The sequence below is a fragment of the Ochotona curzoniae genome, unplaced genomic scaffold (genome assembly GCF_017591425.1).
Source record: "Ochotona curzoniae isolate NIBS_2020 unplaced genomic scaffold, NIBS_Ocur_1.0 scaffold_4505, whole genome shotgun sequence".
Lineage (NCBI taxonomy): Eukaryota > Metazoa > Chordata > Mammalia > Lagomorpha > Ochotonidae > Ochotona > Ochotona curzoniae.
The window spans coordinates 14213734-14237542 of record NW_024467118.1 but is presented as its reverse complement, the minus strand read 5'-3'; the positions used below and the strand labels follow the sequence as shown (position 1 = coordinate 14237542).

Sequence of the window (23809 nt, the reverse complement as noted above, 5' to 3'; positions counted from 1 at the left end):
TAGAATTTTTCAAATTCTGCAGAAACAGCAGCAGAGTGACTTACAAATTTATAACTTCTCTTTACCAATATTAATTTTGTTTCATTTATATCCTGACCTTTTTCCTCTTCCATATGAAAAAGTCTTTTTCATGTAGTTTTCCTGTAAATTGTTTGGTATTTAATTCTGAAAAAATATCTTGCATCATAATGTTGACTTAATTTTCTGTCATTTTTGAAATTAGATATTTATCACTCCCTTTGATGTTACAGTACTATTGAATTTTTTTTTTAAAGATTTATTTTATTTTTATTGGAAAGGCGGATATACAGAGAGGAGAGACAGAGAGGAAGATCTTCCGTCCGATGATTCACTCCCCAAGTGAGCGCAACGGATGATGCTATGCTGATCCGAAGCCAGGAGACTCTTCCGGGTCTCCCACGCGGGTGCAGGGTCCCAAAGCTTTGGACTGCCTTCCTGGGCCACAGGCGGAGAGCTGGATGGGAAGAGGGGCCGCCGGGACCAGAACCGGCGCTGATATGGGATCCCGGGCGTGCAAGGCGAGGACCTTAACCACTGCGCCACCGCACTGGGCCCATTACTATTGAATTTTTTAAAATTTTGTGTTTTTATGATGTGAGGCGTACTTTTGAATGAAAGATTAATCTCATTGAGCCTTCAGTGTAACACGTTTATCGTTTGTAGAGTAATTTGTAAAAGAATTGCATAAGCGACCACATAACATTTTTTGAGAGGCAGGAGACAGTGAAGTGCTCCTACCCAGTGCCTCAGTCCGTGATAGTAGTGGCAGGGCCAGGAGCTGGTGTGCCATCACTGTTGGCCCCCCAGGACTGGCATGAGCAGGGTGCTGGAGAACCAGAAGCAGAGCTGATAAGGGAGTGCAGGCAGTCTTCTGTGGGCCTGGAGCATCTGGAATACCAGGCCGAATGCCTGCTGATGCGTTTCATTTTTTAGGCTATTTTAAAATGCTGATGCTATCAACTTGAAAATAAAGGACAAGTTTTGCTTGTCTTTAAGAGGAATGCCATTTTGACTTTCATTTGCTGTGTTAAAGTTTGTGTTTAGCAAGCTTCAGCTAAATAGAATTGGAATTTAAGTAAACTTAGGAAATGATTTGTCAGGACCGACATAATGGCTCAATTGACTTATCTTCAGCTTATGAGCACAAGAAAGTTACAATTCTGGGAATGTGTATTACTAGTGGTAGTAGGGAATGTAGAAAGGACGAGCTCAAAACAGTTGTGCAGATCAGCTGGATTGCTCATTGGGAAAATAACTGGAATTGTTGAGCGCTCCCCAGTGCTTTTAACCGGACTTTATTTGTGTGTGTTTATTTTTATTAGAAAGCCAGATTTAGAGAAGGAGACAGGTCTTTCTGCTGTTTCACTCCTCAGATGTGTTTAACTGGAAGAGTGAACACATCAGATAGCCCCACTGCACTCACTGGTTTTTGACATAGGACAGAAACACAGACATCTGTTGTGTGGTTAGGGGAATTTTAATTTCCATGGTAGAAGGATATTAAAGAGAACTAACTACTGAAGATTCCGATTTAGCTACTTGGAATTTACCTGTAGTTTGAGAACACTTTATCCTAGCTTGTTTTTTTAAGATGGTCTTGTGTGGACTAAGGATATAGGCAGTTTCTTCAACATTCGAGCAGTGCAGAAATTACAGCTTTGGTAGTGTGCTGTGTTTTGAGTATTGGATTTTTAGTGTAAGTGCATACTGTCCAGCCAGTCCTAAGTAGCTGTCTAGTCGCGGTGTATAGACTAGTTTATAAAGCGGCAATCACTTCCATTTTTATGTGCAATGTATTTGCCTATTCCCTTTGCAATATTGCTTTCCTGTTAGTCTTGGAATGTAAGGTATGGGGTTGGAAGGGTTCGCCCATGAGCAAGTAAAAGCCAGTCTCCGGAGGGTATTTTAACTCTTTCTGAGTAAGGAAGATTGCTAGCTTATAGTCTAGCACTTTTGCAGTGCACGTCTAAGATTTGCTTTATTGTGAGTTTTATACATTGGTTGTTATTAGGAAAGAAGATAGACTGATAGTCTTGTGCCTATGGACTTAATGTTTGAAGTTGGTCATTTGGTAATTTCATTATTGTCTTAAATGATAACATTGCCTTTTAATATTTTTCCCAAGCTGAAAAATTACTGCAGTATTTGTTTTTTAAGATTTATTTATTTTTATTGGAAAGGCATATAGAGAGGAAGATTTTCCGTCCGATGGTTCATTCCCCAATGGTTGGAGCTGAGCCAATCCGAAACTAAGAGGCTCCTCTGGGTCTCCCACACGGGTGCAGGGTCTCAAGGCTTAGGGCTGTTCTCAGCTGCTTTCCCAGGCCACAGACAGGGAGCTGGATGGGAAGCAGGACCACCAGGATTAAGCCAGAACCCATATGGGATCCTGGTGCAAGTCTGTTGGCTTTTTCTATTCATAGAAAGCTAATTTTATTTTCTGGAGTGTGTATGTGTGTGTGTTTATGATTTATTTATTTTTACTGGAAAGTCTGATTTACAGAGAGAAGGAAATACTGAGAGAAAACTCTTCTGTCTGCTGGTTCACTCCCCAAGTGGCCATAGCAGCCGGAGCTGAGCCAGTCTGAAGCCAGGAGCCAGGAACTTCTTCTTGGTATCCCTTGTGTGTGCAGGGTCCAAAGGCATCCTTAACTGCTTTCCCAGCAGGGAGCTGGATGGGAAGTGGGGCTGCTGGGATATGTGTGAAAGGTGAGGGTTTAAACTGCTAGGCTCCTGTGCTGGGCCCCTGAATGTATCTTGACAGTAGGATGCTGGACTCTGTCATTGTCAATGCCTACAGCGTCAGGATATACTTAAGTAGCAGAATGATGGACTTATGACTGATTGTGAAGAACTAGATAATTGTAATGACATGGGGGTAGGCGGACACCTAAGGGAAATCCCAAAGCTTATAGAACTTTATTATGGAATAGGCTTTTTTTTTTAAAAGACTTATTTATTCATTTTATTTGAAAGGCAGGCAGAGAGAGGGAGAGCTAGCATCTGCTAGTTCACTTCCCAGCTAGATGGAATGGGTGGAGCTGTCACATTGTGAACCTAGGAACCTTCTGGGCCTCCCACACGGGTGCAGGACTAGGTCTTGGACCATTTTTCATTTCTCTCCCACGTGCATGAACAGGGACTGGGATTGAAGTGGAACAGCCAGGCCTGGACTGATACCCATATGGGAGGCCAGTACCAGAAGTGTAAACTTCACCTACATCTTGGCCCCGAGTAATTTGTTGTTCTGTTGGCTGTGGTTATATTCAGAGACTTAAGGTTTTAAAAAAGTAGTCTTTGTGCTGGAATCCCAGTGCAGTGGTTGAGGGTTCTTGTGGGTTCCACATGGCAGGTGGTGTGCTAATGTGGGCAACAAAACCTTTTTGTTTTTGATAACCTTACCTGTAATGTGGGTTAGGGTCAGTTGAAATTGCACCAATTATGTAGTATTAACAATTTGGGGACATTCACAGGAGATTGTTTTTGTTTTTTAAAAAAAGTGATGCTAATTTCCTACAGTATTTAGGTTCATTAAAAAGAGGTAACTATTTTAAGGTGATAGAAATGTACTTGGATAATTAGAACCACCAGGATACTTTAAAAAGCTCCTGGTAGATAGCATTTAAAACTTTATTTTGGTGCAAGAACCTTGAAATCCGTGGATGACGTTTTTTGTAATGGACATTTTCCATGAACTTTTTAAAGGATTGTAATGTTTTCTTGCCTTTGGCATACATAGCTAATTGATGCTGGAATAAATTGCTAGAAAAAGGTAATGACTTTTTAATGTGTCTATTGAGTAAATGTGATTCACTGTTACAGTCTTTAAACATTGCTAGTTTTATTATCTAAGTGATCTTTTTGGAGTTTTGATTTTGTGAAGGTATAGTGCTTGAGTCCATTTGGACTACTGTAGACTGCTCCACTTCTAAACAAAGAGCTTAATTAGATTTCTAGAGGCTGATGGTGCTGGCATAGTCAGTGTATGGCAGAGGCTTGTTCCTTAGACAATGGAAAGAATTCTTGAGTTAGCTGCAGCCCTTTTCAAACTTGGTTCCTTATGACCTGGTCACCTTCCAAAGATTCCAGCAGGGGTTAGGATTTCTAGTATGAATTTTGAGTGGGGAACACAAACATTGAGAATGTAGCAGATACTTAAGGTTAAATCCTGTTAAATCGTTTAATTCATAAATATCGTATGTTGAAAATATACTTAAATGTTAAAAAATGAAGATGTTGTAAAATTGAATCCTTTGTTAATTTAAGATCATTTACATCGTAGTTCTGTTTTCTGGGAAATTGAAACTGGTTTTGATTTGCCATTCTTTGCCTTGATGTTGCCATTGAGAAAGTATTGGACAGGTAAAGGGTTTAAACAAAAATAGTTATGAATAGGCTTGATTTTCCCTATCTGAATTTGAAAACAGTGGTTTTACTCTGTTGCCCTCAAATATTAGGGGAAGAAAATGTCAGTACTGAACATATGCAACCTTTTATTTATTTATTTAACTTGTTCTGTAAATAAAACTAACAGTTTTTCTTACATGTTTTCTAAGTAGTCTACAGTTAGAGTATATGGGAGGATATGCATATGCTGTTTATTTACAAATACTATTTTGAGATTTTTGTATCTGCTAGGGATCCTGGATCAAATACCAAGGGCCAGTGAACATAACTGTTGTATGAATTGTTTTGCTATGCTTCCATTGAATGAGCATTACAGCAGGTGAATAACTCCAAGGTCAGAGATCAGTAGGGAAACCCATTGTGTGTTACTTTTCTTCATCCTCATTTTCTATAGTTCATGTTTTCCTAGAACATTTGGAAAGCAGGAAATATAATTACTTCAAGCAGTCCCAGTCCCTTTGAAATAGTAACCAGGAACTTCTGGTTTTGCTAAATCAAATTTTAGAATTTTATAAAGCAGTTTGGATGTATCAGCATGATTGGTTAAGTCAGGATAAAGCTGCTAGTTTGAAAGGCTACCAAATGTGACAGTATTGGAATGGCAAAACATGGCTTGGACTTTCAGAGCAAATTTCAGCTGGTGTTCACACGGCTCGGCCTGTGCTGCTTTCACTTGTATTTTGTGTTGGGTTTGTTGCAAAACAGTCAAGTTACTTCACTCGTTTATGGCTGCACAACATTTATGATTGGGTTCTGGTCTGACTAATGGATGCTCAATTTTGCGATTAGAAACAGTTGCTGGGGTCGGTAGTGTCTGCTAACCTTCTCTGGATATTTTTTTCACACATGTATATCTGTGAAATGAATTTCCTACAAAGGGGATTCTTACATTTTATTATCATTCTTACCAAAATGCTCTCCATAGTGTTTTTTCTTCTATCAGTAGGGGAGATGAGTATCTTTAGTGCTCTTGTTCACAGAGCATTGTAAGGCTGTATCTTTTAATCTCTTAAGTGGAAGTTTCATAATGGTTTGATTTTGCATTTCTTTTGTGTGAAATGGAGCGTATTTCCCTATATTTGCTAATCATTTGTGTATTTGGAATCAACTCCAACTTTCTCTTGCTTCTGAAAGTGTTGGTCTCTGGCACCCATTTGTAAGGCGTTTTAAAATTCATCTCAATTTCAGAGAAGTTAAAGTTGACAATTTGAGCTACTTGTGGGATTGACAATGATAGCTATTCATTTTTTTTGTCCATTTTATGATTGGTTGGCCTTTTGTGAATTTGTTCTTAACATCTGCATAAGCTTCAAGTTTTGCCCAGTTTGTCACTTGTTTCCTGACTTTATGCGAAACAAACAAGCTTGGATTTGAGATTTAGTTCACCTCGCGCTCTGTTATTTCCTGCCCAGGGTGGTTTTAAATAATATAGGTACATATATCTTTCTCTTTATTTCTTTTTAACATCTTTTATAAACCTAGAACTTTCTTGAAATTGGTTCGTAGACTTAAGTTTTTTTCAACAGTCTACTTGCTTGTTGCACAGATACTAAAATTTAGTTACAAGAAATTGATTCCCTACATGAATAGGTTTTTGGAATTTTTTTATTACTTAGAACTGAGACATTAATGATTGGAACTTTACAAAGTTACACCTAGAAGGTGATGCTGTGGAGCAGCCAGATTAGGAGCCCACATGCTACAGGCATCTATGTGAGCACCGGTTGCAGTCTAGCTCCTTGCTGTTGTACTTGGAAAGGCAGCGCAGGGGGCACGAGTGTTTGAGCCCTTGGTGCTCACGTGGGAAACCCTGGTTGAGGTCTGTGAACTGGCCGAGCCCTGGTCTTCACAGCCATTTGAGGAGTAAAGCTGTAAAGCTCTCTAACTGCATTTCACACACACACAAAAAAAACCCTGCATTGTTTTTCTTTTACATGAAGTTTATAGTAACCTGCGCGTATAGTCCATTAAAGTTTAGATTTTTTTGTTTTCATTTTAGAAAAACGTTTGTTTTTATTTATTTTATTCTGAATTCAACATATGAGATGCTTCAAAAATTTGCAACTTAAGTACATATCACTATGCTTTTCAAATGAGAATTGCTTATGTCAAATGATTTCTGCTGACTGGGAATCAGCAAGTGATGCAGTGTACCTTGGGTTTTTGGTTTATGTACTTATGGAACAGTCACATTCGATTTTGCTTAAAACTCCTAATTTAATTTGGACCAGACCTCAGATTTTAGTAAACACAAAGAAAGCCTGGTAGAAGACAGATTTCTCTCCTCACGTTGGAAATTTCTGGTTAAATCAATTAGGGGTGAAAAGCAAATCTTGTATTCCTAATCAGTTCCTAGGGTGATGATAATGGCTTTTTAAAGTAAATCTTGGTCTCCAGACAGGTGGAAACACTGTGGATAATATGGTAGAATACAGTAAAATTGGGGAGTTGGGCTATTCTTTGGTGCTTTTGTTTTCTGACCCATTGTTTAGACTTCACAATCTTATTATTGTCTTTATTCCTTATCCTGGGTAAATACTTTATTAGTAAATCTTTTTTTAAGGTTTATTTATTTTTACTGGAAAGTCAGATTTACTGAGAGAAAGGTCTTCTGTCTGCTGGTTCACTTCCCAAGTGGCCACAATGGCCAGAGCTAAGCTGATTGGGAGCCAGAAGCTTCCTGATTTCCACATGGGCACAGGGTCCCAAGGCCTTGGATCGTCCTTGACTGCTCTCCCAGATCACAAGAAGGGAGCTGGAAGGGAAGTGGAGTGGCCACAGCTCCCATGTGGGATCCTTGCCGTTGCAAGGTGAGGACTTTAGCCATTAGGCTACTGTGACAGGCCCTCCTTGGTAAATCTTAGGAAGGAGAAATTGGCTGTGGTTTTTGTGGACTTAAAGTACTTTCTTTCTGTTAAGTGCGTGTTTTTTATGCATCTAGCAGTATAGCAAGTCAGCACGTACTTTTTTTCTTTTCTTTAGTGGTTTGCAATTAAGAAACTTTTCCTCACAGCTGTGGTGGCCAGAGATTTCACAGTCAGTGGATAGACAGGATGAGAGTTCCTTCTGGAAGTTCTTTTGGAACATCCGTTCATAATTGTCTCTGTTTCTTGGCTGGCGGACAGTCTGACTCCTTTGCTTAAACTGTGGTAACCCCTGCCTGTTTCCATGTTACCATGGCTTTCTATTACTCTCTCGAATTTCTGTCTCATTCCTTTTTGTAGTCGCAGGAAGTGTTAGATTAGGGAGTTACCCTAAATTTGGAAAGACCTCATGCGAAATTTGTAACCTCAAAGGTTTTTCTTATTTAAAAATATGTCACATTCATTGATCTAGTTGAATTGAAATGCTAACTGCATACATATAATTTAATTGTTAGGTCTACACATACTGAAATTATTTGCTAATTTTGAATGCTTTCAAAAAATAACTAGTGTTATATGGCGAAATGAATAGTAGCAGTATATAGAAAGAGTGAGAAATGGAATGGTGAATTGTATATATCAGAATAATGTTACTCTATAGACCCCCTGTTTTTTGCCTTGAAAGGCAGCAGGAGTTCTGTTGAAGTTAACAGGTGGGTTATTGCTTCCTGCTGAGATAGTAGCGCACATAAGGTTATTTATCTCCTCTCACTAATACATCTGAAAGTAGGGAAAACTGCTAAATTTCTTCATTGATCAAAAAAAATTTCAAAGCATCTAGACTTGGTGGTGTTGATTCATGTACTGTGCTGAACTTTTCTTAACTATTGACTCAAAGTTTAATTGGCAGTGCTTTTCTTTCATGCTCCTATGTGAAGTAACCCTGCAATTAATACTGTTATCTGCTCTAGAAACATGCTACTTTATTTTTGATAGGATTCCAAATAAACAGTATTAATGTAGTAAAGATGGGATTGTTTGCCAATACTCTTACTAAATTTAATTTTAGATGAAATAAAAACGATTCGCTTCTTTGCTGAACTAACTGTTCCATCAAATGGCATTATCTAAAAATACCAGTGGGTCCATGAAGGATTAGGTTAGACTAATCTTTTTCATAGAGCCAAAGTGTGAAATCATAAGTGATGACTTCAGATATTTTTGTACAGCTTTAAGTCACTGAGTTGGCAGTCAGCATCTTAAGGCATGCTGTGTTGTGTTCTACTGCCAGACTAAGGGAGTGTTGTTTTTGCATTAGGGATGGCAGCCATAGTGGGTTGCAGACTGACCCGTGTATACCACTCTTGGTCTGATGGCCATGTTCTGTCTTAGCTGCCTTCTCTCTGGCGCACCTGAGACTTGCTTTGTTCTGTTTTTGGCTCATGCATAGGCTTGATGTCCTTTGCCCAGAGTCTTGCTTTTATGTGTTGGTACTTCTGTACTGTTGGTGCTTCTTGCCCCTTGGCTCAGGGTCTTGATCAGTGCTTCTTCAGGCTTGTTTCTGGGGGGTGGGATGGTGGGCTCACGTGCTCAAGAGCTGACCGAGTGTTGCTGAAGTGAACGTGTCACCTGTGTCCCATCACGTTGTAGCAGCAGTTAAGAGTAGTTTGTGGGATTTGTATTGCTGTTTGAAAACCAATTTTTGAAATAATTTTACAAGAAGCTTGTTTAAGTGATTATCTTGGTATTTCTGTCACTCATGTAACCATTATGATTCATAATCACAAACATCAGGTTTTCTCAGTGTATCGCTGTGTTAAACATTTGACAAGATGTGATAATATTACTTGTTTGCACACTCTTACAAAAGATCTTTCGTTAGTTATGAACACTGGCTCATTTGTTTTTGGTGATTTTCATTTTTATAACATGCTTAGTTTTAAAATGAAAGTAAATAACTGTTCTTTGTGATGTAGGTATATGACTGATGGAATGCTACTTCGTGAAGCTATGAATGACCCCCTCCTGGAGCGTTACGGCGTGATAATTCTTGATGAGGCTCATGAAAGGACACTGGCTACAGATATTCTCATGGGTGTTCTGAAGGAAGTTGTAAGACAGAGATCAGATTTAAAGGTGAAATTATTTTAATCATTAAGTTCTCTGTCACAAAGTGGGGCACTAGTTTTTATGGTTAAATCAAAGGCAAAAAGGGAAACCCAAAGCCTTGGGACCCTGCATTCATGTGGGATACCTGAAAGAGGCTCTTGGCTTCTGATCAGCTTAGCTCTGGTTGTTGGTCATTTGGGGAGTGAACCAGCAGATGCAAGATCTTTTCCGTAAAACCTCTTTCCAATAAAAATAAATCTTTTTTAAAATTTTTTTTGAAAGGTAAGGGATAGTGAGAAATCTTTCATGTGCTGAACTACTCCCCAGATGTCTGCAATAGCCAGAAATAAGCCGGGAAACCCAGTTACTTTGGCTCTCTTCCACTGCCTTCTGAGCTGCGTTAGCGGGGCCCTGGACTGGAAATGAAACAGCCTGGATGCAAAGTGCCCACTGTGGAATGACAGTGCCATGTGCTGCAGCTTCACCTGTTGAGCCACAATACTGCTCCTTGTGTTTGTTTTTGTCTGCCAACTTTGCTGGGTCTATTCTAAAGTTTAGCATATTTCTCCAATTCTTTAGTAATGTATTTTTAAAAGATGTCCATTATTTGAAAGGCAGATTTATAAAAGGTATTTGTGTGAGGGAGATGCATTAATCATCCATCTGTTGGTCCACTGAAATGGCTGTAATCCTGAACCTAGGCCAAGGATGAAGCAAGCACCTGAAAATCCATCTACTGGTGCAGGAGTCCTCCCCGTGGGGACCAGCCCCTTAGCACTGGAGCCGTCATCCACTGATTTCACGGGCATGAGCAGCAAGCTGAATGGAAACTGACTTGGCCTAGAATTTTAAGTAGCACTGGTTATTTTTATTTTCTCTTTGATTTTTTTTTCCTGTGTGGAAAGTTGTTCTAACATATATTGGCAGTTAGTACTACACGTTAATTGCCTTCCCGGTATATTATTCCTGGACACGTAAGATTTTGTAAATTTTGGCTTCGAAAATGTTTTGTGAAGAGATAATGTAAGCATACATGTTTATTGAATGTTGGGTTTACTTATAAATTTTAAGACTGAATAAGAACTCTAGTTCAGGCTTCTTTTAAAAGGCTGTGAAAACCCTTGAAGACAATTTCAAGTAATTTGCTATTTTCTTTCAGGTGATAGTTATGAGCGCGACTCTAGATGCAGGAAAATTCCAGATTTACTTCGATAACTGTCCTCTTTTAACCATTCCGGGGCGTACACATCCTGTTGAGATCTTCTATACTCCAGAACCAGAGAGAGATTATCTTGAAGCAGCGATTCGAACAGTGATCCAGATTCATATGTGTGAGGAGGAGGAGGGAGATCTTCTACTTTTCTTAACTGGTCAAGAGGTATTGTCATTGTTTTCTTCATTAACAGTCTTGGACTTTGGACTTACTTTCTTTTTAAAATCCTACTGTTTGAAGTTTTTCGTCAGCCTGTACTCTTGGAATGCTTTTTTTTACACTGCTGCTGATTGCTTGCTTGGGTGTCAGGGGTACTTTCAGACTTGCAGGATGTAGCAGTTATAGTCTCAGTTTGGTGTAGCCTACATTGTATGTCATTTTGCTGATGCGTGAATGCTGCTATGAAATCAAACACTGTTCCATCCAGTTAGTTATTTTTCTTACGAGTGACTTTGTTTCTGCCTTATACCAGAATACTTGGTTTCTTTTTGTTTGCATGTGCTCACTGAGGACTGAAGCGAACAGTGAAATTTCCTGGTTGGAATTTACTTTATATTTAGATACCAAATTTTATTCTCATGTGTAATGTATTTCTTTTGTTTGGGTATTTAATTTTTTTAAACATAGAGTGACAGATAGTCACATTTATCTACTGGTTCACCCTCAGTCACTGTAAGTGCCAGGCTGGATCGAGCAGAAGCCAGTGCCAGGAACTTTGTCCTGATCTCTAGCGTGGGTGGCAGTTTCTAAGCATGTTGTACGTCTTCCACTGCTTTCTCAGGCACAGCAGCAGAGAGAGGAATTGGAACCAGAGAATCTGGGACTTAGAGCCAACTGGCAGTCTGTATGAGGTGCTGGGCTGGTATCAACTTCATGTATTGGGACATAATAAGGTCACCCAAGTGTAATATTTCTGGACCCATTTACAGCTGGGCATTTAAAAGTTTTTTAAAAATCTAAAGTGGCTGAATTCAGGGAAAGCTGTTTGTATAAAACAGTTGTGGAAAATCGTTTCATAAAGGATTTTTTATGAGTTTTGTTCTTTCAATCTCATGAGCTTTGTGGATTTTCCAGACTATAGAGACCACTTGCAGAATCACAAGATGTACATGTGCACCTCCTATGTCCGTCTGGCTTTATTTTTTTCCACTTGCTGGTTTTAAATGGCATATGTTTATTTTCTTAAGATTTTACTTTTATTTGAAAGGCCAAACTGCAGAGAGAGAGAGAGAAGGAGAAGCAAATAGAGATGTATTTGAGCTGGGCCAGCTAAAGCCAGGAGCCAGGAACATCTTGAGTCTTGTATGGTGGTGACAGTGAGGTACCCAAGCACATGGGTCTGGTGCCCAAATGGGATGCCGATGTCACGCTAAAGCACAGAGCTGCCTCCCTGTTTGGTTTTCTGTTTTGTTGTTTCCACTGATTGACTCCGTAGATTCCTTGAGCCAGCCCATTCCATTCCTGCTTTGGGGTAGAAGGAACCCAGGTACTTTAACCATCGCTTTCTGCGTTCCAAGGTGCACATTAGCAGGAGCACGGGCATTCTGTGACCCTGATGATGTCTTTTTGGTTTTTTTGGAAAGGCAGATTTGCAGAGAAACAGAAAGATCCTCCATCTCCTGGTTTATTCCATGATTGGCTGGAACTGAGCCAATCTAGAGCCAGGAGCTTCTTTGTCTCCCACACAGGTGCCGCCCTTGCTGCTTTCCCAGGCTTCAAGCAGAGAGCTGGAAGGGAAGTGGAACAGCTGGGACACCAGTGCTCACATGGAATCTCATCACATGCAAAGCATAAATTTAGACCCTGAGCCATTGTACTAGCCCCATGGCATCTTATTTGCATAACTGCCTTGTGAAATGTTGACCCTCCTTTAAATATTTAAAGGATTGTACGCATAAGTGATGTAATTGATAGGTGAGTGCAGTGACAGGATAGTATTCCTCTAGAGTGTGGGAGCTTTTTTTAGATAATCCATTTAATCAATGGATTAAATGAGAGCTTGCTTTGGTGAAAGCATGTTTTGCTGATATGTGTAAATATATTAAAAGTAAACTGTATGGACTTCCTACTTTTTGCTTTTGTCCTTGTCTTGTTGAGGCTGGACAGTGAGATAGTTGAGATATTTTGTCCTGTGCCTGGCTTCAGTGGCTTCTTACCTGAACGTGCATACTCCATGAGTGGCTGTAAAAGTGGTTCTTGACTCAGATAAGTATGCATATTAATTCAGAAGTAAAACAACACCTTGTGCTGGGGCAAGAAGGCGTACACCGTTTGTTTTCACATGGTACTGAAGTGCTGTCTTAATAGGTTTGTACTTTTGTTTCGATATGTAGTCTTTTTAAATAAGATTTATTTATTTTTATTTCAAAGTCATACATACACAGACACACACACACATATATTTATAGAAAAGGAGGAAAAACAGAGAGAAATATCTTCCATTTGATGATTTATACCCTAAGCGGCCGCAACAGCCAGTGCTGTGCCGAACCGGAGCCAGGAGCTCTTTTAGGATTCCCACATGGGTGCAGGGGCCCAAGGCTTTGGGCTGTCCTCAACTGCTTTTCCACAGAGAGCTGGGTGGGAAATGCAGCTCCCTGGATTAGAACCAGCGCCCATATGGGATCCAGGCACATTCAAGGCGAGAACATCATCCACTAGGCTACCACACCGGGCCCGAGATATGTAGTCTTGATTCTGAAGACTTACAGGAAGATAACTGCAGAGTAGCTAAAATGTATTTTGAATGTTTATTGAAAGATTGTTCTGGGCCTGGTGGCGTGGCCTAGCAGTTAAAGTCCTTGCCTTAAACACACCAGGATCCCATATGGGCGCTGGTTCTAATCCCAGCAGCTCCACTTCCAATCTAGCTTCCTGCTTGTGGCCTGGGAAAGCAGTCAAGGACGGCTCAAAGCCTTGGGACCCTGCACCCCTGTAGGAGACCTGGAGAGAGGTTCCCGGTTCCTGGCTTTGGATCAGCGCAGCACCGGCCATTGCGCTCACTTGCGGAGTGAATCATCGGACAGAAGATCTTCCTCTCTGTCTCTCCTACTCTCTGTATATCTGACTTTGTAATAAAAATAAATAAATCTTTAAAAAAAAGATTGTCTGCATTTTGTGCTTTGCTATTTTAACTTCATAAATGGTAGATAACGGGAAATGATTAAACCTGTCCTCATAAATGGGGATACCCTCCCTGAAACTCTGCAGTCTCATCAAATTTTCAAACTGATTTTTGCAGTTATATTACCATTTGGTTGCTATTTAAAATAATGGTGCATTTGCAGTGACCTGTTAATCATTTGTGAGGGAGAGCCTAGACTGAGTAAGTGAAAGGGGTAGATGGGTATTTGACACTTGGAATGCCTGCCTTCCAAAGCAGAGTGCCTGGTTAGAATTCAGTGCTTTTACTTGACTCAACTCTGTGCTAACTCACCAGTGGAAGGTGCTCCAAGGAGTACTTGGGTTCCTGCCACTCAGATGCAGACCCAAATTGAGTTCCCTGCTCCTTGGGTTTTTCTACCTCATCTGTGATGCAGTGTTTGTCACCATTTGGGACTTGAACCAAAAAGGATCTCTGTGTCTGTTTTTCTGCTTTGAAATAAAAACGGAAAATTATGGCAAATAACTTGGTGAAAGGTAGTGGAGAGTTTTAGTTCAAGAATGTTGCTTAGGTTACTGTGTAAAGTCTGGGTTTATGATGAAAGTTTCTGCTTAATAGGAATTCTTAGGAAAGCTATAATACTGAATCAAGTATGAGAACAATTGTCATTGAAATATGAATTATTTAAATACATGAAATTGAGTGCTTGTAAATTTGATGCTGAAACCTTTCATTCCTTAAACAGCACGTTCCTTCAATTTTGATTGGTAAAATGTTTTTAACATGCAGTGAGTTCATAGGTACTAAGTCTAAAATATTAATTTATATGATAAACTTTTTCTAATGTAGCACTAGCTGATGGGCACTTAGAAAGTTTTCTTATTTTATTTGTGTTGTGTTGATGTGACACTTTGAACTGATAGGGTGAACTCTTGGAGGTTTGGTAAGTTTCAGGTAGTTTTTTAGTAGAGCTTTAAGTTCTAGCTTTGTTTATATAACAACAGCTGGTGTGGGAGCTTTGGACGCGAGTACATTTTTTATCTCCTGTTCTTTGTTTTACCTCCATACATGCATAGCACACTGAGTGTTCTAGTCCCAAGTAAACTTAGAATTGTCATCCTAAAAAACCAGGAGATAAAATGCATGCTTCTGTTTAAGTATTTGAAATCTGCATGTTAAGTAACTTCTGTTCATTTCCCAATCATGTATGTGATAGTTAATTGTAGATTCTTTGAGTATTGGGAATTATACTCTAGTATTTATGTTCAAATCCTTTTGATTGGATCATAATTTTGTGCTTGTGTGCCAGCAGGGGGCATTCTAATCTAGATACAGCATTTGAAAGCCTTTTGTTCTAAAAAATATTTGTTCCTATGTGATATGTATGTCAATGAACAGCATTCCACTTTCATTTTATGTGAGATTGAGATCTTACTATTATTGAATCCTTAATAGTAATTTTCTGTGTCATGGTTTTCTACGCAGATATATTAAATGCCTCGAAAAGTTGAAAATAATATTTGTTCTTAAAGTATCTCTAAGAACTTTGTATTTTGGATACAGAAACAAAGTTATGGTTTGAATCAAAATAGGGTTTTTGTTTGTTTTTCAAATTGAAATAGTATTGAAAGTAATTCTAGTTTGATAAAACAAAGTATTGAATAACCTTAACTGAAAGTATCCCAAGTCTCTGTCCCTTTTCATATCATTTTGTTTTTGAGTAAATGAGGATAGTATCTGATTTGCTAGGTCAGTGATCAGACTGACTAACATTTAGTAGAATGTCCAAAGTCTGTGCTGAATAAATTATGCTTTAGAACAGAATACACCTGGTCGCTGTAGCTCATCTACTCCCAGAGCTGCTGCCCTCGCCCTCTCCCTTTAGTCTGTCTTCCCTCCACTTGCACTTTGGGCGCAAATGCATTGAAATAGCTTTCTGTGGTAGGGAAAATTTTTAGGTGTTGTAACATTCTTTGCATTAACCTTGTTTTTAAGAATGGATGTTGATATTGTAGAGATGTGTGTTCTCATTAGACGCAATAAAGCAAACAATTCCATATAGTATTAGTGATATGTGACATTAAAGCCTAATTGGCTTATTTAAAATATCTAGCATACCCGATTCTTTTGGGTTGTGAGAATTGAAAAGTTCATCAATATAGTTAAATATTCTTGAGTGAGAAATTTCTATTAGTACAATTTATTGAGAATTAATTTGGAAATTGACTTTAGGAAAAAGGGGTGTATAATGCAAATCAGCAGTTACAGATTTATTCTAATAGAAATCAAAGTTTCTTGGGTTGTTTTTGAAAATCCTATTGAATTTTGAGTTATAAATTCAAAATAGGCTGGTTATGAAATGAAAGATAAGTATATATAAAATAAACATCATAGAACTAAGATTATTAGAAGAATGTCAAGTGTCTCAGCATTTTACTTTCACACTCAAAATTTGTGTTTTGTAGGAAATTGATGAGGCCTGTAAGAGAATAAAGCGTGAGGTGGATGATTTGGGCCCCGAGGTTGGTGACATTAAGATCATTCCATTGTACTCTACACTTCCACCTCAGCAGCAGCAGCGCATTTTTGAGCCTCCTCCTCCAAAAAAACAAAATGGAGCAATTGGAAGAAAGGTAACAATAGAAACTTTTCATTCGTAGTGAAAGAATTGTTTGAGATACCTGAGTTTATTAAACTGGATCACATTGTGAGTCAGGTTCTGCTTCTCTTCCAACTCTAGTTGAAGAATATGTTCTGCTTCTCTATGCCATTGCCTGCACAGAGAAAAATAATATGTCCCCAGAAACTGGAATGTTCATACTGAGGGTTAATCAGAGGGGAGATGATCAAGTGCTTTTCCTTTTTTCTGCATATAATTTTAAGGCTTTAACCAAGTGTACTCACTGTGATGGTTGTGTTTTGACTGTCCAGACCTTGAATGACTATCTCTAATCTCACTTCGTAAATATGTGGGTTCCTTGAAGGTAGGAGCTTCCTGGAAGTCTGGGTGGAAATGCAAGTGTGGCACAGCGACAAGAACAAGACGGTTAAAACTGAGACGCATTTCGGGGTCAGTAAGTGTAAGAGATGTAGGTGCCAGCAGTTGTGCTTCTCACTTTTATTTTTTAAGACGTAAGGGTTCTCTAGTTAGATTTTTGAAGAATAGATAACATTGTTTCTCAAGCTTAGAAAGCAGAGGAGTCAACTTGACTTTGAAGTCAGCTATACATGTTTATGTATAGTGAGATTTCTAGTCTCTGGTCTCGGTTAATTTGGGAAATGTTGATCCGGTATGAGCATAGTAGTTTTAGTAGCCCCTATATGTTTCTTGAGTTTTCATACAGAAAGAATATTTTGACTGATTTTAACTTTGCTAGTGAAAACAGAAATCTCTGCTTTTTTTTTCTATGTTTAGGGCTAATGTTGACTTTGTATTTTTTGTCCTTTTCGACAGTTACTGAGGAATTATAGGTAGTATGGTATATACACATTCTTAAAATGGCATATTTTAAATGATTTATATTGCTGTCTCTGGAATTTGCTAAAATTCGTTTTACTATACTTACATTCTGAATTTTTTGAGTGGGATCTTTGATGTTTTAAGTGATATTATCACTATAAAATTTTGGAATTCAGTACTCTGTTGACTTTTGATTCCATATCAAGGGGGAGATATACAAATTTTTTTTTCTAATTGTACAGAGGAATTTAATGCCTTACTTCAGCAGGCTTGATTTGTCTGGAATTCATAGTGCTTTATATATCTGCATTTTCCAATGTTGTATTCTTTACCATAGAGTTAATTTGGACCTACACTAAAAATTTGCTGTAAATACACACACACACACACCACCACCACCACCACCACCACCACCACCCCCACACACACCCCCCCTCCGGTAAATTATTTTGACAGTCTACATAGTTGATTAGGACACATGGGGTCAAGGGCTACAGGTAAGTGGGTAAGATCACTGTTTCCACATTGTTGTTATTTTTGTTTGTTTGTTCGTTTTGGGTTTTTTTGGTATCTGGAGTAAGTGGGGGGGCGGGAAGCCCCACCCAGCCTCCCACCCATCCCAGGTCCCCAACGTGGGACATGCTCCGAGGGTCCTGCTCAAGTGGTTTTTGATAGTTCAGCAGTTCTGAATTGCTGCCATTCTCGCAATTCCAAGCATGATGAGATGTCCCTAGAATCCTCTGGCTGATATAGTCCGTGTTAGAGGCTCCATTTGCCCAGATTTTCACTGCCAACACGTGGCTGGGGTAGCTGAATGATCTCCTGTCCTCCGTCCGCTGTAGTGGTGCTGGGCATCTTCTGCAGGCTATGATGTGCACTTACCCTTCTCATGTAGTTCTCATTCTCTTGCATGATTTTGATCATGTCCTTATACTTATTAAAATTTCACACCTGAGCTCTTTGATTTGCTAATTATTAGTTTTTTGGAAATTTAGAACATTTTGTAGAATCTGTAGCAAAACCTATGAAGTAGAATTGGATTTGTGGCAGTTGGGTTTTTTTTTTTTTCTTTCTAAAAAATGATGCTGAGACATTTGTTCTGCTGAGAATTGTGACTTGGCAGTGACTGGATCCCCAGTGTTGATCACAGCTGATGCAGAGAATGAGCAGGCTCTAGGGTTTAGGCCTACTCTGGGTTCAAGCTATAACCCCTGGATTACAGCCCACAGCACTGCGTGGCCATCCATTCATGATGCTTCAGCTAAATCTGGAGGGTGGGAAATGACACTTTGTCTTCATGAGCCATCCTCATCCTATTGGAACGGTCCTTCTGGTAACCTTTCTGGTGATCCCAAAGGAGGTAGGAGAGGATTTCTCCTCATATTAAGGTATGAGGAGAGCTTCGAGCTTGGATGTTTAATCATGAAGTTAAAAATGTGTAGTGCTTTGATACAGCATAACATGTCATCTATTCTCAGTGCTGGGAACGGCAGCTTACTAGACAAAGAGGGTTTTGCATAGAACCATGAGGTGCCTGGAGCCATGTCTCTGTCGGATGCACAGGGACGGGGGGCTCTAGAGCGCAGAAGAACCCAGCTCTTCTGGGAGAAAGAGGTTTGCTACTAGGGCATGAGGGACAGCCTTCCAGGTGCTCTTTTTTGTATTTTAAATGTTATAATTTTATAATATCCTGCTGACATTTTGAAAACTAGAAGGGCTAAGGCTCAATTCTGTTGGCACAAAAGAGCTATCATATCTTGCTAGAATGGAGCCTTTTAAAAAAGTAACCGTCACTAATGGCATGATTAAAAATCGTGTAGGAACACTGTGTGCATCTAATTGTGGAAAATACAGCATAATAGTTATTTTTGAGTTATTTGCTATGTTCCATTGTAACTGCCATAGAACCGATGTACAAAATTGTTAATTTTTTGAATGAATAGACTATTTGAGGAATTTTTAAAAATCCTATCTAGTTGTAATTTCTGTTTAGCTTTGTATTTGGATTCTTTTTGTAAAGTGCAGTGCTTTTTCAAGTCTATTACTTAATTGGTACCTTTTTTAAGAACTGAGGTATTAAAATGAGGATTACAGGGCCTAGCACCACGGCCTAGCGGCTAAGGTCCTCGCCTTGAACGTGCCGGGATCCCATATGGGTGCTGGTTCTAATTCTGGCGGTCCCACTTTCTATCCAGCTTCCTGCGTGTGGCCTGGGAAAGAGTAGAGGGCAGCCCAAAGCCTTGGGACCCTGCACCCGTTTGGGAGACCAAGAAGAAACTCCTGGCTCCTGGCTCCTGGCTCCTAATCCGTACAGCACTGGCTGCTGCTGTCACTTAGAGAGTGAATCATCAGACAGAAGATATTTCTCTGTTTCTCCTCCTCTCTTATATAAATCTGACTTTGCAATAAAAATAAATCTTTTTTAAAAATGAAGATGTACAATAAAGGTTTTGTTAGGGGCATTCCTTAAAAAGCCTTGTCTTTACAAATGGATATTGTAACCCTATTGATTGAACAGTTTTATGCAACATTATTGATGCTGTTACATTTCAAGTGTCTGAGGAGAGATTGAGAATTAAGTACATGCATTCATGTAATGATTTTGACTGTTTTGGCAAGTTTTGAAGTTTGGTTTTTAAGCTATAAGCTGTAGAAGTTCTTTACATGTATTACAGTTAATATAATGTATTGTCTTTTGTATATATTTTGAATGTGACTTAGGAGTTTTTTCTTTTTTTAAATAAATTATTTGAAGGCAGTTAGAAAGCGGGATAAGCATGATATTTTGCATCTGCTGGTACACTCCCCAAATGCCTGCAGTGGCTAGAGTATACCACTCTAAAGCTAGGCACCAGGAGTTTGTTCCAGGTCTCCTACATAAGTGCAGGAGCTGGAGTGCTGGGGCCGTGCTCTGCACATTAGCAGGAAGCTGAATTAGTAGACCCAGGGGAGTAGAAACCAGCACCCATGTTGCATACTGCTGTTGCAGGCTTTAGCTTTTTGCTCTGTGCCACAGCACGAACCCCCAAACATTGTATATCTGATTTTGTTAGTATTCAATGGTTCTCTGATTTCAAACATTTAGTTTTTATTCAGTTGTTCATGCAGGTAGCTGTCTTTTTCTCTTACTATATAGTTCGATCACGTGGTTCATTGTTATTCGGTGAAAAGGAGAAGTGGCTCCTGGGAGAAGCTACAACATTTTCAAAGACTTAATCTTGTGCAGTCAGCATATACTTAGGTGTGATATTACTGAAATGTGTACGCTCCTAGGCAGCTGCCTTGAATTGGACACTTGCTGAGCTGAGGACTGAAAATGTAACCAGGTTAGCCTAATTATCTTCTATTTTCAGTGTGACTTAGCTGAAGTCCTTATCCAATAAAGTTATTATTTCTCCAGTTCTAGTGAGGAAGGCAATACAAATTGAAGAAATTATTACTGCCACAATTTAACCTCTAGTAATCTGAGTGCCACTCTTTCATAGTGGTAGCTGGTTCGGTAATTTAAAAATTTAATCAAAAGACCCACTTTGAAAGTTTTATCCATTTGGTAGGTAGACTTCATGGTATGGCTAGTTTAACTGCTGTTGGTGCGCCTGCCTCCCTTGGATTAATTCCATGGGGAATTACACATAGGCAATTACATTTGTATGTAAGTGCTGTGAAGATGAGAGATCTGTTGTTCATAACGATTTGTATGCAGTAACATTTTATTTCATCCCTTTGGTGCTGTCATTTCTTACAGGAATGGAATTAGAGTTTTTCCACTTGCCATTTTGTTTTGAACTTTTTTTTTTTAATTTATGATTATTACCTGAAACTGAACGCTATGTAGATTTTTTTTAAAGTATTGGCCATAGAAGCTCAAACCTGGTGTGTAATTCAAAATTCCTGGTGTTAAAATTGTCATGTTTTCCTGACTTGTAGCTGTATTTGTTTACAGGTAGTGGTGTCAACTAACATCGCAGAGACATCTTTGACAATAGATGGTGTGGTCTTTGTAATAGATCCTGGATTTGCAAAACAAAAGGTATATAAATTAGTAGCTATACATAAGTGTGGCCTTCTGATATCCATCCATTTGATAGCTTAAATTTGCTTAAAATTAATACCGGTTTTGTTTCATTTTCATGTATGTTCCATAGGAGCCTTTGTGTTTTATATGACTTTCAGAAATGAAGACAGTGTTTAATGTGTAATTGCAGACAAATTATATTTAGTAAATTTTTTTCATGGTGGTCAGGATGAGTTTTTGAAATGTCTGAGATAAATTCATAGCATTTTGTAGGATTGGTGGTATTGCCTAACAACAGAAAGGTGTTCTGATTATTACATGGTTTGGGGATTTTGTCTCTCTGTAAAAATTATAGTACGTCCTTAACACAACCAAAGATGGCTGTCACATTACCAGGCAAAGGATCTCACCAGGACTGCTATAGTCTATGTGATATGCTGTGAACCAGAATGTCTCCATGTGATACAGGATTGCATGTCTGCATGTCAGGGTTTTGATGGAACGCTTCCCTGGTAACTGTCAGCCTGCAGTTGATATGTTAAAGACTAAGCTAAAGAGAGGTTTCGTGTTCATTCAACATCAAACATTGAGTTCTTCACCATTCCAGTATATAAGAATTGCGTTGCAAGGTGTAAAAACAAGGTATACATGAAGTTAATGTGAATTAGTGGACTAACTATTTGTTAGCCATTTCTCTGATCAGCTTTTTGTTGCTCGCTTGAATCTATCAGCATACCAGAAAGGTTGGGATGATGGACTCTTGATTTACAGTGGCCACTGTGCCTTTAGGTGTATGTGTAATCATAATCTTGGGTTAAAATTGGACCTCTTCACAACTTGTTTTCCATTCTGATAGGTCTACAATCCTCGGATCAGAGTTGAGTCTCTGTTAGTGACGGCGATTAGCAAAGCCTCTGCTCAGCAAAGGGCTGGGCGAGCTGGCCGAACCCGTCCTGGGAAGTGCTTCAGGCTCTACACAGAGAAGGCCTATAAAACAGAAATGCAGGTGAGGGATACTGTTGTCCTTCCTTTAAGTAAGTGTGCAAGGTTACGGTGAATTTGTCATCAGAAGAGAATCACTTCATTTAGCCTTACACTGCTTAGATTTATAATGTAGTTAATAATGCCGTTCTCTGTGTATAGATCCAGGTGGATAGCATAAACACTTAGAACAATAGTTTGAGGAAAGATGTCTGATTTCTTTAGTCTGGTTTGCAAGAGACATTGATGTAGAAATTGTACTAAAGTGAGCAGCTCAGGAGGCAGGACATAGATACTGGTTTGTTTTTAGGGGGAAATAATGCTAACGAAGCTAATAAATGTCATAACAAGCTTTTTGGTTTGCTTGTTTCTTTCCTAGGATAACACTTATCCTGAGATTTTGCGTTCCAATTTAGGATCAGTTGTGTTGCAGTTGAAGAAACTGGGTATTGATGACTTGGTACATTTTGATTTTATGGATCCACCAGGTATACTTTTTTAACCAATTTATTAATCAAAATTTACTCTGGCCTCTTTTTACATCCTGTTCAGTCTATGTAGTGAGCTCATGTTTTACATATTTATTGTAGTATCATCAAGATGTAAATATTATGTGTTAGTGTTAGACCCAGCAAAGGTGATAGTCACCTAAACAGCATAAGCCTTCTTTTTTCTCTAAAAGTTATTCAAGGAAGTCAGGTTAATTATCATATGGGCAGGAAAATGCAAGAATCAACTTCTAAAGTTTGTCTTTGGGAAAAAAGCTTCATAAGCACAGTGATTAATTAGCAATTGTATATTTAGAAAGAAGACAACTTTAAGGAAAATTTTGCAATTTTATGATTCATTGTTTGCTAGAGCTTTGTAATTGAATTTGATAACAATTTGAATTTTGAGTTTGATCCATGCAATAAAGAAAAATGAGATTGCTTATAATCATTTGTTTTTTGGTCACGTTTTTGCTTGTTTAAGGCAACTTGTCTGACAGATTCTTTTCCTCCTAGCTCCTGAAACTCTGATGCGAGCCCTGGAACTTTTGAATTACCTGGCTGCTTTAAATGATGATGGAGATCTTACTGAATTAGGATCCATGATGGCAGAATTTCCACTAGATCCACAGCTCGCTAAAATGGTTATTGCAAGTTGTGACTACAACTGTTCTAATGAGGTCCTATCTATTACTGCTATGTTGTCAGGTAATAGAGGGAACAGAACTAAAAAAAACCAAGCTCTTCAAAGTTTGGGTGGACTTCACCTTTGTTTTTCTTTTTTACTATTTAGTATGATAGCATATTTCATAGCTGGTTTTCAGGAACTCATTTTGTTTCCTAAATGCCTTGTAAATAGTTTAATGATGAAACTAGGGTATCCAGAAGTAAAGTACCACATTGTGCACAAAACAGTAAAATGTTGACTCTCGTAAGTGCAAATAAAAATCGCAGTAAGTTGAACGCGGTTGTAACTGAGTTCTTTGGCATAGGTGCATCAGTGCTGTCTTGGCAGTTTATTATTGAGTACATGAAGCTTGCTTTAGTGCTTGGCACTATGAAATGAGACAGTGATTAAACTTAAGCTATGCTTAATTTTAACTTAAGTCTTTTTTTTCCACTTATACATGACATATTCCGATGATGAT

General features: G+C 38.8%; 1 protein-coding gene across 1 annotated transcript in view; it reads left to right on the top strand.

Moving 5' to 3' along the window:
- DHX15 (DEAH-box helicase 15) overlaps window positions 1-23809 on the top strand; it is a 48764-nt gene that overhangs the window by 11337 nt on the left and 13618 nt on the right. The window contains exons 4-10 of the mRNA XM_040966333.1: window positions 9269-9428; window positions 10561-10779; window positions 16183-16350; window positions 21121-21207; window positions 22049-22198; window positions 22553-22661; window positions 23178-23369. Coding sequence (XP_040822267.1) covers window positions 9269-9428; window positions 10561-10779; window positions 16183-16350; window positions 21121-21207; window positions 22049-22198; window positions 22553-22661; window positions 23178-23369 — 1085 coding nt within the window. The remainder of the gene's footprint in view (window positions 1-9268; window positions 9429-10560; window positions 10780-16182; window positions 16351-21120; window positions 21208-22048; window positions 22199-22552; window positions 22662-23177; window positions 23370-23809) is intronic.